The sequence below is a fragment of the Lepisosteus platostomus genome, chromosome 27, assembly GCF_059453375.1.
Source record: "Lepisosteus platostomus isolate fLepPlt1 chromosome 27, fLepPlt1.hap1, whole genome shotgun sequence".
Taxonomy (NCBI): Eukaryota; Metazoa; Chordata; class Actinopteri; order Semionotiformes; family Lepisosteidae; genus Lepisosteus; species Lepisosteus platostomus.
This window is the reverse complement of record NC_142637.1, coordinates 4,406,945-4,421,367: the sequence shown is the minus strand read 5'-3', so window position 1 is coordinate 4,421,367 and position 14,423 is coordinate 4,406,945. Positions and strand designations below refer to the sequence as shown.

The 14,423-nt window shown below is 44.0% G+C and overlaps 1 protein-coding gene across 1 annotated transcript; it reads right to left on the bottom strand.

Annotated features, from left to right (window-relative positions):
• Positions 1–6,565: 6,565 nt before the first annotated feature.
• Positions 6,566–13,999, bottom strand: LOC148639063 (potassium voltage-gated channel subfamily V member 2). Its single transcript, XM_088622074.1, has 2 exons — positions 12,113–13,999; positions 6,566–8,951 (listed from the first exon to the last, which is right to left on the bottom strand). Exons 1-2 carry the CDS (start codon positions 13,391–13,393, stop codon positions 8,637–8,639), a joined length of 1,596 nt encoding a protein of 531 aa, XP_088478200.1. The 5' UTR covers positions 13,394–13,999; the 3' UTR covers positions 6,566–8,636.
• Positions 14,000–14,423: the final 424 nt, after the last annotated feature.

The following is a 14,423-nucleotide window of genomic DNA, read 5'->3' as shown; positions in this document are numbered from 1 at the left end:
TTTCCTTTAACGTGGAGAGTTTCCTGGGGCCCCACACAGCTGATTGTATGTAGGACAACTAGAATCCTCTGTGCCAGATACAGACACATACCACATACGCACTACACTGAGGACAGCATTAGGTATGACCTGAAGACGGCTTCACAGCCGAAACGTTGTGTCTTCTCTCTTCTCTTTTCAGCATGGAATAAACCTGTTACTTGTTCCTTTGCATATCTAGTCCTGTAATAAACCTATTCATTGTTCCTTTGCATATCTAGTCCTGACTATCAGTACATCTGGGACTGTGCTTTGCAGTGCATTAAATCCTGTTTCTGGGGACAAAGTGGGGTCAGGTATGCATTTAGCATTTGGCAAAAAGTGAGTAAGTGAAATTCTTGCACAGCAGATAGAACAACCTGAAATGTATGTACAATACATGGCATTTACTTGACATTTGCAAGAAGATACTGAACATCAGCATCAGCAAAATGTGTCCTCATCCGATTTCTCAGAAGCTCAGCAAGTCTGGGCCTGCTCAGTACTGGGATCGGAGCCCTCCAAGGAAATCCAGGTTGCCACTATAGGTGGTGTTCGTAGGCCAGTAGGTGAAGCTCTTCCCTCTGCCCAACTATGGTGATCACGGTAGGAGGTGCCTTGGTTTTATGTGAATCTTTAAACCAATGGCTACCCTCATGGCACTAGTTGTTAGAGCAGGTTGGTTAAATTCTACCCTGTGTGTCCTCCTGACAGGCTGAAGAATCCAAAAGCTTGATCCAAGTGAAGGCTCAGAGAGACACAAGAGCTGACATAGGCAGCTGGAGCAAGTGGGAGAGCGAAGGCAGGGGGGGACGACCAAAAAGGACAGGTGTTAGCAAGACAGTGAGTGCAGCTATCAGGGATGAAAGATAGGAGGCTCGGTTCTGTGCCACTGGCCTGGAGCTTATCTGGACAGAGGGGGTGCTGACAGACAGAGCAGGTTCAATTGCTTACACTTATATAGAGCTTTTCTGGACACTCCACTCAAAACTCTTTACAGGTAATGGGGATCCCCTCCATCACCACCAATGTGCAGCCCCACCTGGATGATGCGACAGCAGCCATAGTGCGCCAGAACGCTGCCCACACACCAGCTCTCAGTGGGGAGGAGAACAAAGTGATGAAGCCAGTTCACGGGGATTATTAAGAGGCCATGATTGGTAATGGTCAATGGGAAATTGGGCCAGGACACCGGGGATATACCCCTAGTCTTTTTGAGAAATGCCCTGGGATTTTTAATGACCACAGAGAGTCAGGACCTTGCTTTAACGTCTCATCCGAAGGACGGGCTTGGGGCAGATGACGAAATACTTGAGCTGAGTTCAGGCTGAGTGTCCTTCTGCAAAGCAGGCTTGCTGTGCAAAGAGCACTACCCTGGTCAGAAGGCAGCTCAGTGACGGAGCACCGGTTCAGTGGCAGGTAAGGGTTTAAATATCCTGGACTGATGGATTAATTGCCCATTCACTGGGAGCGGGCAGTTGGGACAATCATTCTGAATGAGTCCTCACAGCCCCAGGAGGTGTTCATATCCCAGTGGCAATGCACATGTTTTCCGTGGAGACTGAGGGCTGTGTACTCTGGCATGCCCGAGCATAACACATCATAGTATTCATTTTACATAGCAAGGGCTCTCAAACCTAACACTGCAGAGATGTTATCCTACATGTTTTCAGCTCTCCACAGTGTAACTGCACTAATTACAGCCTTACCTTGAGCTGTTTAACAGATGTTTTAGATGATTGAGGTGTGTGCTGAACTATAGCATCTTGTAAAACCTGCTGGCCAGCACAAAAGATCGCAAACCGCAGGGGAGAAAAAGTTCTTTGCTCACTATAATCTAGGACGGGTGGGGACTGAGACATACTAAATCCTAAACGGGCACAAAAAAGGACATTGTTTTGACAAAATCAAGAGAGCATGCCAATCACACACTTATCTGATTTACACTCCCTGTTTTGCTAGTAAAAAAGAAAAAGCAGAGCTGTGGGATTCATATATCTGCCTGTCACAACCTGAAGGATAATGGGTGAATGGATTTAGCATATTCAAACATTCAGTTTCTACAAAAAGAAAGCAGGCAGGTTTTGCAATCCATTGTGAGGGCTCCTTTACTTTCACAAGAGGGAGGGAACTACTCTACTGTATTAAACTATTATTCTACGGTCTTGCACTGTTCTACATACTCCTGTATTGTGTTGTATTATTGAGTACTGCAATGTATTATGTATGCTGCTACTATTGTGTAGTATTGTCCTGTTTTTTACAAAAACGTTGGCAATAGCTGTATAAAATCATGCCAGTAAACGTGTTGTGAGTTTGAATTTCAAACCTGCAGGAAAGCTGTTCCATAGTTTGAGAGTTTGAAACTCGTCATGTTACATGTTATATTTTGCCCATTCCCCACTCCTTTGCCATCGCTATCAGAATTTTGCAGCTTTACCCTTTTGCTGTTGTTTGAGAAAGCAGTATGTTGGCTAGGGACAACAAGAATACATTGTTAGCATATGATAAAGGAGGTACATGAGGCGGTGGTCCATTGAGAAGTTCAGCATCAAATCAGGACTAGATTTGTCCCTCCAGCCCAAACGTAAACCAGACCAATGTGGACCAAACTGTGCTCTTTTTTTGGGGGGGGCTTTGACAAAATAAACGGCACCATCCCCTTAAAGAAGAATCACTACGTTGCTTTTCTTCACTTAGACGAGGCAAGGCACAAGCCAGTCGTGCTGAGACAGACATCCTCACAGAGGATAAGGAGCGAGGAAGAGGAAAGCATGTGCAAAATTTAAATGGCTGGTAAAGGGTGAGTGGGAAGATGCTATACTCTCTCGTTGCAGGAAAGTTGTGATGAATCAACACCTGCCAAATGTAACAGAACTGGACACTGTGGAAACTTTAATTAAGGCTTTGTTCTCAGGTGCCTCCCACAAGCTGTTTGAATTATTTCACTCCATGTGTATGAGATGCCAAGCTCTGTGGAGTGTGGGCCCAGGATCCTCCCTCATTGAAGATTTGGATGTGCCGAAGTCAAAGAGGTCTCCCAGCATTTTAAAAACATGAATAAAATAGCACAGTTTTCTAAACAAAAAGTCTAACCGATAGACCTACCCAGTTCCCTTTAAATCCGTCTAACCATTTTTTCAACAGGGAAGAACACATGCTAATTACTGCCTTTGTCCTTTTACTATTGTTACAATTGTTTGTGTAGAATGATCGTCCCAATTTTAGTACTGCTCCATTTTATACTTTTGAGTTAATTGGAATAAATTATTACCACAATACCAGGTTTCCAGACTGTCCAAAAAATGTCTTAATTCAACAGACTGTTGCCATGGTTTCTGATTTTAATCGAAATAGAATGTGTATCTGCAAGGAAGCAGAGTTGTCTGTAATTAATTCTACAATGAGGCCTCTTGACCACACCTTGCTGAAAGGCCTTTGACTTCAATCTTTATAACTAGAACAGGCAGCAGCATTTTTTTAAATATTGTGAAGGCTGGTTTTTGATCGTTGAGGTCTTTAAAAATGTGCTGGCACTTTCTGACACCAGTAGTAACCGCAGTCTCCTGGCTAAACTCCATTGTCAATCTGGCCAAACTACATTCAACCCAGAATTCAACTGGTGATGTAATATCTCACGTCTCCGCCTAATCTCTTGCACAATGGGACAGAATGGCAGTCGTGAGTCACCTAGGTGGGGGATATGCATATACACTACGTCACCGGTGCGTGAGATGGGACCCCTCCCTTTTGAACTTTGAGATTGATTTGGGATGAAAAGAAAAATGCCAGGCCTACTACTATTTTAGAAAAAGAGGTGTGTGTGGTTGTTTGCCATCATGATGTAAATAGCCTAATATACCTGAGAGGCCCTCAGGACAGGTGTGCTTAGCATTCACTATGTGTTACTCCCTCAGTGATTTGTAACCTGACAGATCTAAGAAAATGCAGTAATGAGGGAGATGAGTACAGCACAGCCCTCGGAAGATGAGGCTCACCGTTTCTCTAATGTGATTAGTGTCTGCAGTGTTAATGTACAGCAACACGCTACAGAAGACTGACTTTGCAAGCTGAGAGCATGAAACCCTAGCTTTCACAGCTCCTTGAAAATGTGATGGGACTCATTGTTTGTGCTGGTGTGTGTGTGTGTGTGTGTGTGTGTGTGTGTGTGTGTGTGTGTGTGTGTGTGTGTGTGTGTGTGTGTGTGTGTGTGTGTGTGTGTGTGTGGGGGGTTAAATGTGACAAACCCAAACAAGAATGAAGTGTAAGAAGGAGGTTTGGGTTTAAGATGAATAAGCAGAGGGCTGTGGTGCTGGTGATAGGACGTAAGGAGGGGTGCAGACCCAGGTTCAGTATCTACAGTTTATCTCACAGCAAATGATCACCAGTGTGTGATGTTTTATCAGGGTTTCTCTTTTATTTTATTGCACTACTAATTCAAAGTAAAAGACAGTAATACAGCCATCTGGCCCCAGATAAAGCAGACTTCATGAGAAAGGACAGGCCTTGCAGATTACCTATTACATAAAACCACATTCTCAAGCTTAATTGAGTGAGTTTAGTCTCTTTTTGTCAGTCAAAGCTTCTACTTTGGTTTAAGGTGGTCTGATAGCACAGAGGGGTTGCATGGGTGACTAGCATTACTTATGGAGGACAAGCTACCTTAAACAGGGCAATATACTGTTTTAATGAACACAGCACAGGCAAGTTTATTTTCTGGACAATTACAAAATTGTTTCAATTAAATAAATGAAATAGTCCGAGAATATAATGTTCATCATAACTATATAGTGGCCATGACCACTGCTAAGACACAGAGCATAGGCAGCAGATTCAGCTACATAAGAAACAGGTGACAGCATTTTAAAAACAGTGAATTTAAATTGGCTTTACTATAAGCAATGTGCTTGACCTACGTCTTCTTGTCTAGCAGGCAAGATATGTGGTCTTTAGTTTACTTAAAATTCCAGAAGCCTTGAATACAAATTTCCATAGACTGTAATGCACTGACTACCCCATACCACTAATTGGCCTGTTCCTGAATCAAGGTGTGCATTGAGATGAAGAGAAATGTGGTAAATCTTATTTCACAGTTCACATTGTTGGCGACTCTTAAACCAGTAAGGAGGAGGCAAAGAAAGGCAAATGCCGAACAGGAAACAATAACATTGCCAATTTTGCATTTCAGTAAAGATGGCCACAGCCCTGCTAACAGAAAGAATACGGACCTACGCCAGTGGCGGATGATGTCTGCGTTTGTATTGCTCAGCTTGATGCTCTCCAGTGCTGCTTTTGAAAACTCCACCTCAGTATGTGGAAAGATCTAACTGCCAGCAAAAGGTCTCACTTTCATCATCATTATTCAGGCGCAGATATTTCTGTGCAGCTCTCAGAGAGTTTCTTCCAGAAAGAATGCATTGGCTTTTTCAGGACAACAGTAATTTTACAGAAGGAAGTGAATACCTAAATACTTCTGCCAGAAGAAACACAGAGAGAACTTTGATGAATCTGTCATAGGAAGAGTCTGCTTGGTGACCACCAAGAACAGACCAGGTGGGCATGAGCCTGCAGCAGGAGGAAAACAGAAAAGCTGGAGATGTGAAAGAGGCAAGGAAACAGTCTGAGCTGAAGCTGTTGAGTGAAACAGCTATAGAGTGTAAACTATTTCAATAACCCTCCAAACATCGGTTCAGACACTGTTCCAGAGAGTTTCAGAGAGGCAGTAGTCACAATGTGGATCTATGTAAAAACCATTGAGTCTTCTCCACATGGTGTAATGAAAACCAGATGTGGCAGTCCTTTACCATCAGGAATCAGTGATCAGTAAAGTCAGTGCCCTAACCCTCAATATATCCCTGACCCTAAAACATGCCGAATCTCTTCTGTGGTAAACATTGTGTTTTGCTATGATCCTATTATGTCTCTTGAAATAATCAGAATTGGTTACAGAACCTATTACAGCATCATATGTAGACACAATGACTGAGTTGTATTTGGCTACATATTCTGCTTTCAGACAAAATGTGGGTGATAGTTTAAAATCTGGTTTAAACAATAAAGTGAATTTACATACATATTTCTAACACCGGGCCAGGTAAACGAGCTGATAAGAGTCATTCAAAACTAAAACATTGCCCGCAATTATAATAAAAATAATAATTATTTGGATTTTTCATTGCAAAGAAGTGCATCCCAAAGTGTCTTGCACACAGTTAGGGTGCAACCCATACCTATGAACCAGCAGCCACACTGCCAGCTGGGTAGGATACATTTCCTATAACAGGGGCAGGAGAGCAGAAAATGTTGAAATGCGAGAGGGGAGGCTCTCTTTGGCATTCAGACTGCTGATCCCATGCAGGTGCTGTGTGCTGTAACTTTGTCTTCAATTTATGCAAATTTTAAACTGCAAGCAAATGTCACATAGCTTTTTGCCAGTGGCAAAGCCTCTTTTAAACCTCAGAAGTAGTTTCATTTACACTGTAATTAAGATGTTTGCAAACAAAACTGTACATCTCTCAAGTACTGGAAATATGACTGGCTGTTGTAATCACATTTCTCAGAAGGCTTTATTGGAATAGGTTGTTTACAAGACAAGGAATATAAGCCGGGAAGCTCTGGTGACAACAATGTCATATGTCCTTTCATTTTCACTCCACTGATACAAAGATACAGTATAAAAGATCCAGGATACAACAACACAAACTGCGGTTTTCACACCACTGATGCAAAATAACCCTGGAAAAATACGGATTTGTACCAGAGCCAATCAGATCACTATTTTGTTCTTATTTAAGTTTGAAAGCGATAGCTCTGCATTTTGCTTAGTCAGTTTTCTTAAATCCATCGTTTCTCTCCTTGGTAGATGTTTGAAAGTCTTCATTAAATCCAATGAAAATCAGAAGTTTGCTGTTGATTCAGACTGCTGTGAAATTAAATGTCATTGAAGCTCTTTGGCATTGACACAGAGTTATTAAAAAAAAAGAAATAGCGCCAGACAGAAAGACAGATAGAGAGGTGGACATGCACAGACAGGCAGGATGTCAGATAATCAACTGTGCAATATGGATACAAGAGACCTTCTGGGTATAGTGGTGAAACAACTGTTAAAATGCCATTTTGATGAAGGCCAACATGTAACAGCAAAAGGCGACCAAAACACTCCTGCTGTCTTTACAGAGGGCCCCTCAACAGGTTAATTATTTTAATTGCTGTTCAGCATTTGGATTAGTTTTCTAAATCCTAGTGTGGCCTAATCCCTTCCTGATCCTATTAATAGGAAAAGTCTGCTCCCTCCTATCTTGTACTGTATCCATTTTCTTACCATGTTTCTCACCAGGTCTGGTCGGCAGTTGAATTAGAAAATGGATTAGCTGCAGAACATAAAATAGTGGGTGAATTGACTGTGAAGAAATTGAAACTAAACTAAATACCCCACTTGTGTTATATCCAAGTGAATCTTAAACTCTAAATGAACTGAGCCTTTAGAGTGGTTTTAGAAAACCAGATATCCACATCCACACAGAACAGGGCACGACAACAGTGTTCTAGTGTAAAAAAACAGATGACAAAAGCTTAAGTGCAGGTAACATACTGTAAACACAGGTAAACTGTAGTTGTGTAGCTGACTTTTCCCCTTTGTAACAAAAAACAGCATTGTGTTCTTTTTAGTCATTACGGAAGTTTCATTTCCCTGTGAGATCAAAACAGCAAGGTTTATAGATAATATGTAAATAAAAGTATTTATTTAAATCATATCAAACGTTAAATCAGTTCATAGCTGCTGTGCAAACACATTATACCTCGTACCCTCTAGTTTATGAGTGGCACAACGCAGCCTGATTTCCAGAAACCATATCTCTTCAGACTCAGCTATATCGGACCTGGAAAAATATTATATTTGTTTACACAATTTTCCAACCTTGCCCTCCCACGCTTCACACCAGAGAAAAGCATTAGACTGGTCTAATAAGGAAGAAAGTAATTGAATATTGAGAGTAAGACAATAAATATGATTCTAAGGCCTTCAAAAACTGGATTCTGACAGTCCAGTCCTCTTAGTCCAGTCCAGGTGATTCCAACAGTATACAGAATTCTGTCCTTTCCATGTCTTTTTGTATGTAATAAGTGCTGAGAAAACCTTAAAAGTTACTGCAGCTGAAGAGAAATGCACTATAGTAAAACTGAATGGAAAAAAAACTAGATCTGCCTATGGTAAGTCCAGCTCCAAAAGAGTCTTCAGCTTCAGGACAAGATGCAATTGGTCCAGAAAGGTGAATCCGAGTAACAAGCCCCTGCTTTATTTTTTTGACATGTGACAGCAAGGATGATGAAAATGTAGCTGGGAGCCAAGAGGTTTCCTTTTAATTGGATTATGGTTGGTTGCGTTCATCCATTAAAATACCTGGTTAAAGGAAATGCAACTCTCTTATCTGTTAGTTATAATCACCCGATCTTTAACGTGCAATTAGTCCTGTTATAACTAGGCAGGGCACCTCCTGTGTCCCACCTCACTCAGAGCTGTCACTCACAGCAGCCGTCAGTCACTGGTAATGCCATTAAAAAGGTAGCAGGCGAAGCGGAGATGGGGGATGCCCAGCACAATGCTGGCAGACCGAGTGTCAGTGCCCGCCGTGCCAGGCGCGGGGGTCCAGGCGGCCGAGGGAGTCCTCGTCGCAGTCCGGGGCCTGTGAGTGCAGACACTTGTCCATCTTGCGCCGGAGTCGAACCCGCAGCTGGATCCTGCCTCTCTGCTTCATGGTGTTGGCGACCTCCTGGTCCTTCAGCTTGGCGTAGTAGTCGGAGAACTTGTTGAAGAGGATGGAGATGGGCATGCCGTTGAGGATGATCCCGAAAGAGATGCACCCGAATGCCACCAGACGGCCCAGGAAGGACTCTGGCACAGTGTCGCCATAGCCCACTGTGGAGATACTGACCTGTGGAGAAGAGCCAGTTAAAACCCCTACATGTGTGCAGGGTGCAAGACACTTGTATGGATTCCTATGGGAGGTTTCAGTGACTAACTGATCTGGATCCAACTACTACGATCATAAATTCAATCTGGTATATCCATGGATAGAGACCACTTCTTCACAGCCTGAGGCCAAGAAACTTCTATTAACACCGGGTGCCTTAGACTCATAACACCACGATGGAAAGTGGACCACAAATACACATACAAATTTTTGTGAATCATTTTTCACAAATACACCCTGTAGATTCTGAATATGGCTTTAAGCCAAAGTCATAAAAGCCAAACTTTATTTTAAATGTTTATAGCATTAATAAATTTAAGCCTGCGTTGGCAAAAGCAATTTTTGTGCAATCGTCATACTGTACTTTCCTGCACTTGTGAATATCCAGGATAATAGTTCCTTCCACGTGTCAAATCCGGGATATTCATTCCTTCTATGTGTAATTGAAGGTTAGCATACAGGATATGAATTTAACAAAACAAACTGCTTGAAGAACTGCTCAAGTGTTCTAAAACCAAATTTACTTTAACATATGTGTTGTTTAAATAACATGTGGTAGTCAAAACAACTTAATAGACCTTTTCTCCCCTTAAAATCCCCTGCCCTGCCCTGTTGTCTTTTGCGAATCTTTTTTTGCTTGTTCCGCATCTTCAATAAAAATGTGTGAGATGGATGTCTGTCATGTTTAGACTACAGCTAATTACATTTGGACATGGGGACGTGGCTTTGTACACATTTGTGAGAAAGGACTGAAGCATTGCACATCCCCAAACTAAACTATAGTCAATATCCTTAAGCAAAACTTTCAAATTGGAAGAGCACTCAGATAACAGGTGGCCAGAACTTTAAAAGGAGTGTGAACGTTTCTCAGAGACATAGCCAAGATTGGATTTTCTTTCGTTGTGATTAAAGGAGATTACACTATAAAGCAGATGGCTCCAGTGAGACGTGACATTAGAGAATCACTGGTTAGTTAAATTAGCTAGCTAGGCAGTCAGTCTGAGTAAGCTGTCTTTGTTTCAAGCAATATATAACTGTCAATTACCTGAATGACCATTTGCAAGATACAAACCTACATAGTTTTTTATAGATTTTAATTCTGGGGCCCAGTTGGTAATGTTTCAGAGGATTTTTAGAAAGGCTTTATCAGGCTGAAGTTCAGCAAGCTGAGATTCTGCATACAAGCACAATATCAGATATTTTATTGAACTCCATATCTTTCAACAGAACTGCTATAATACAGTTTGGGGACGTGCAAAGCTTCAGTCCATTTTCACAAATGTGTACAAAGCCACGTACCTGTGTCCAAATGTAAATACCTTTAGTCTAAAAATGACAGAGATGTATGTCACACATTTTGTCATGTTTGAAGACCAAACAAACTCAAAACGATTAGCCTGACAGTTCTTGGAAATAAAGCAGACATTGTTTGCTAATAATTAAGTTTATTTACCGTAGTATCTCTTAAAGCAATCATTTTAAAAAGGCAATCTAATGTGCCAGCATACTCTCAACACTGCACCAGGATCTTACACATTTTTATCCTATAAGCTTTATCTAATGAAGTATAATGAAATCCTATAAAAGAAGAGATGGTCCCAGTTTCATTTTAAGAGGGTAAAGAATGGCCAAACCAAAGTTACAGGAATAATTTCCTCTTCCATATACTAAAGCTGTGAAATGGGGAAAAAAGAAGATAAAAATCTCTACATTTCTTGTAATAGTGCTTAAGTCACATTAAATCGCACGTGTACATTTGTGCATCAGCTCCGTTAACCGTGACAGATTTTTAAGTGAACGTCTGCTTATTGATCGTTGTGTTCTTTTCTCAAAAAGGTTCTTCAATGAAAGTTTCTTCATCTAAACTACACAACTAAACTAAAATAAATCCTTTCAGATTAAGTGGGAAAAAAGTTTGGTTAGGAAGTTCGAAAATTAATTAAAGGTTAAGGGAATGAGTAAGGCGGGTCTGGATAAGGCAAACTTACATTCTCATACTGTAAACAGGCGCCATCCTTGGGATGAGACGTAAAACCGAGGTCCTGACTCTCTGTGGTCATTAAAAATCCCAGGGCGTTTCTCGAAAAGAGTAGGGGTGTAACCCCGGTGTCCTGGCCAAATTTCCCCCTGGCCCTTACCAATCATGGCTTCCTAATAATCCCCCTCTATGAATTGGCTACATTACTCTGCTCTCCTCCCCACTGATAGCTGATGTGTGGTGAGCGACCTGGCGCACTATGGCTGCCATCGCATCATCCAGGTGGGGCTGCACATTGGTGGTGGTGGAGGGGATCCCCATTACCTGTAAAGCGCTTTGAGTGGAGTGTCCAGAAAAGCGCTATATAAGTGTAAGCAATTCTTATTATTATTATACAAAAACCCCAGGTATAAAGGGATACTTCAGAAGTTGTAAACTGGAGGTACAGTAGACTTCCACCTAGTGGCCACACCTTGCAGCTGCAGCGTTCAAACAACTGAGCTTTCTACTTGCCCGTATGACTTTGGCCTGAGGTCTTGACTCCTGACCTGGCTTGTGTGAATTTTAATTAAGTTCTTGAGATGGTGGTATGCAACATCTCAAGAACAGCAGAAAGACAGGGACAACATCACCAGTAACAGCCACTGTGTTATACTGTAGCTGGGAGCACTGTCTATGATTACAATCTAGGAACAAGTAAAGGTTTATTCCATGCTGAAAAGAGAAGAAAGGAAACACAACTTGTCCCTTTCCAGCCTACGCATGCTGACGCAGCTCCCTACTTCAGCCCATGATTACAACAAGATTAGTGATGGTCACTCGTTCACGGCGATGACCATGTGGTGACCATGGCAGGACTTGGACTCTAAAACCCTCTGTAGCAACGCTGTAATTCGGGGACCTGTGGGAAATACACCTTGAGCGTGTTTCTGTCAGCCTTCACTGGAAATGGCCATTTTAGTCACAACCAAACTCCTCTCAAACCTTCACCGAACCGCGCCGTAACTCCTCGCATCCCCACACACATCCGGATTTTGCCTTTACCAGCGTGAGCAAATTCCTCGAAGATACAGAAGGGCGCCATTGTGGGGGTGTTCTTTCAGAAGGAAAGCCGAGGGGACGAAAGGATGACGGGGGAGCTTACCGCCGCCCACCACCACGCGTCGGGGATGCTGCTGAAGGGGGTGCCGGGGACGTCGTGCTCCACGGAGTGCATGAGTGCCGAGAAGCTGAAGATACCCATGCCGATGAAGAGGAAGAGGCAGCACACCTGCTGGTAGCACTGGCGGATGGTGAAGCCGAACGCCCGCAGGCCCGTGGAGTGCCGGGCCAGCTTGAGGATGCGGAAGATGCGCATGAGGCGGATGACCTTGAGGACCTTGCTGACCTTGCTGACCCGCTGCATGGCCTGCAGGTCGTTCTGGTAGCTGTCGTCGCTGTGGTCGGCGAAGGTCTCGAACACCACCTGGACGAAGTAGGGCATGACGGCCACCAGGTCCACGAAGTTCAGGGCGCTGCGCAGGAAGCGCTTGACGTCGCAGGTGGTGAGGAGGCGCAGGAAGTACTCCAGGGTGAAGAAGATGATGCAGAAGATCTCCACGCACTCCATGTAGGTCTTCCCGTGGAGGGTCCGGCTCTTCAGCTCCTCCACTGTGTTGAGCGTCATGGCCATGATGGAGATCAGCACGAAGATGCTGGAGATGATGGCGAAGCCTTTGGCCCACACCGAGGAGTAGGGGGTCTCCATCAGGTTCCACAGCGCCCTGCGGAAGCCGCCCAGGAACATGCCCTCGAAATGTTCGTCCCTGTGCTCGGGCTCAATCTCGGCCTTCAGCTCCCGCTGGACCTTCAAGTAGTCCTTCAGCTCGTCCACCTTCTCCTCGAACAGGATTCGGCAGCAGCGCTGGGTGTCTTTCATCCGCAGGCCCCAGTACTCCATCTCCTCCTCGAAGTTGATGGGGCACAGTTCCTGCATTACCCAGAGCACTCCGCTGCGGTAGAAGTGGAAGATGTAGTGGAAGAAAGTGGGGTCGCGGTCGAAGAAGTACTCGTTGTTGAGGACCGAGTAGTCATCGCAGAGCTCCAGCTTCTTGACGGGGTCGCTGCAGAGGGCCAGACACCCGATGCGCGTGTGGGGGTACCGGACCGCCACAGTCTTTGCAATCTGAAAGACTTTGCCCCCAACATTAAGGTTGATCATGCTCATCTTCCCCGGAGGAGACCAGCATTGCTCCCAGTCGTCCTCTCCTTCTTTCCCGTCACTGTCCAGTGGCTTGTCCAGGTTGTGCAGGGATGTCCAGGGCTTGACCGAGCTGTCCATGGCGAAGGGGAAGGCGCTCTCGTCATCGTCGGTGCTCTGCGAGAAACTGTCGCCGAACTTCAGGTTGGCGAAAAGGCTGGAGCGCCTCTTTTTCAGCTTCTTCATGACGTTTCTCCGCAGATCGGCCAGCGTGACTTTCCCCTAAAACTGCACAGCCGAAGACAGACAAAAGGCCGAGCCCCTACAGCTGAACACGTCTCTTGTGGGCTTTCCTGACCCGCCTTGGGTGACGGAAAAATGAAGTGAGCAAAAAAAAAAAACAACAACCTGCTTTGGGATTCTGAGGTAGGGTCGGTCGGAACTCTCCTCTAGAGGATGATGGCAGTGCCCACAAATCTGACACCCAGAAAATCCCGCAGAACGATGGGAAGATGCTCAGCTACGTCTCCCTGCCCTCAGTAGGGTCCTCTGGCTGCAGGAGGAAAGACGTCTGTTTCTTCCGAATGAAGAAGCAAGACGATAGGCGTAGGCTTTTTCCCCACAGTGGGGGGAGCTAATCTCATTGCTGCCTTTTCCATCCGCCTTAAGTGGAGTTATAAATACAGTCCTTGAGGATTACAGCAGAGTTGATTTAAGGATTGTGTCCTAGGAAGTAGCAATGCAGGGCAGCAGCCGTTAACTTTTGTTAAGGCTATTACAAGCTTACTGGGCCACAGTGCTCCTTTATCTCAGGAGGTACCATCAATCCCTGGAACGCAGGTCCACTTCATTCCTGCACAAGACACGAGCCTGTCACACCACTCCTTGCCGTTCAGAAAGATACAGCAGGTGTGGTGACAAAACAGTATAGCATTGTGCAAAGGAACAATATGATTCCATGTTGAAAGGAGAAGAAAAGAAACACCTGAAGAAGGCTCCACAGCTGAAATGTTTTCTTTTCTTCTCTTCGCAGCAGGGAATAAACCTTTAGTAGCTCCTTTGCAGCCTACGCATGCTGGCGCGGCTACCTGCCAGTATTATATTATTATTAGGACTCTAGTCTTCAGAAAACATATTTTTAGAAATTGTCTTACAAACCTGAAATCAGGAATCGATAAGTACGAAAGTGGGAATCAACGATTGGTATTCTCGTTGAAGACCTTGTCTGCTCTTAATAAACAAATGCTAGATACGGCCTTTTTACTGAATTATTCCC

What these genes read in the sequence shown, in the direction of transcription:
- LOC148639063 (XM_088622074.1), bottom strand. Translation starts at nt 13,393, where the DNA reads ATGAAGAAGCTGAAAAAGAGGCGCTCCAGCCTTTTCGCCAACCTGAAG. An exon ending in ACGCGTGGTGGTGGGCGGCG is followed by an intron (nt 8,952 to 12,112) that starts GTAAGCTCCCCC and finishes TCTTCTCCACAG; the next exon opens with GTCAGTATCTCCACAGTGGG.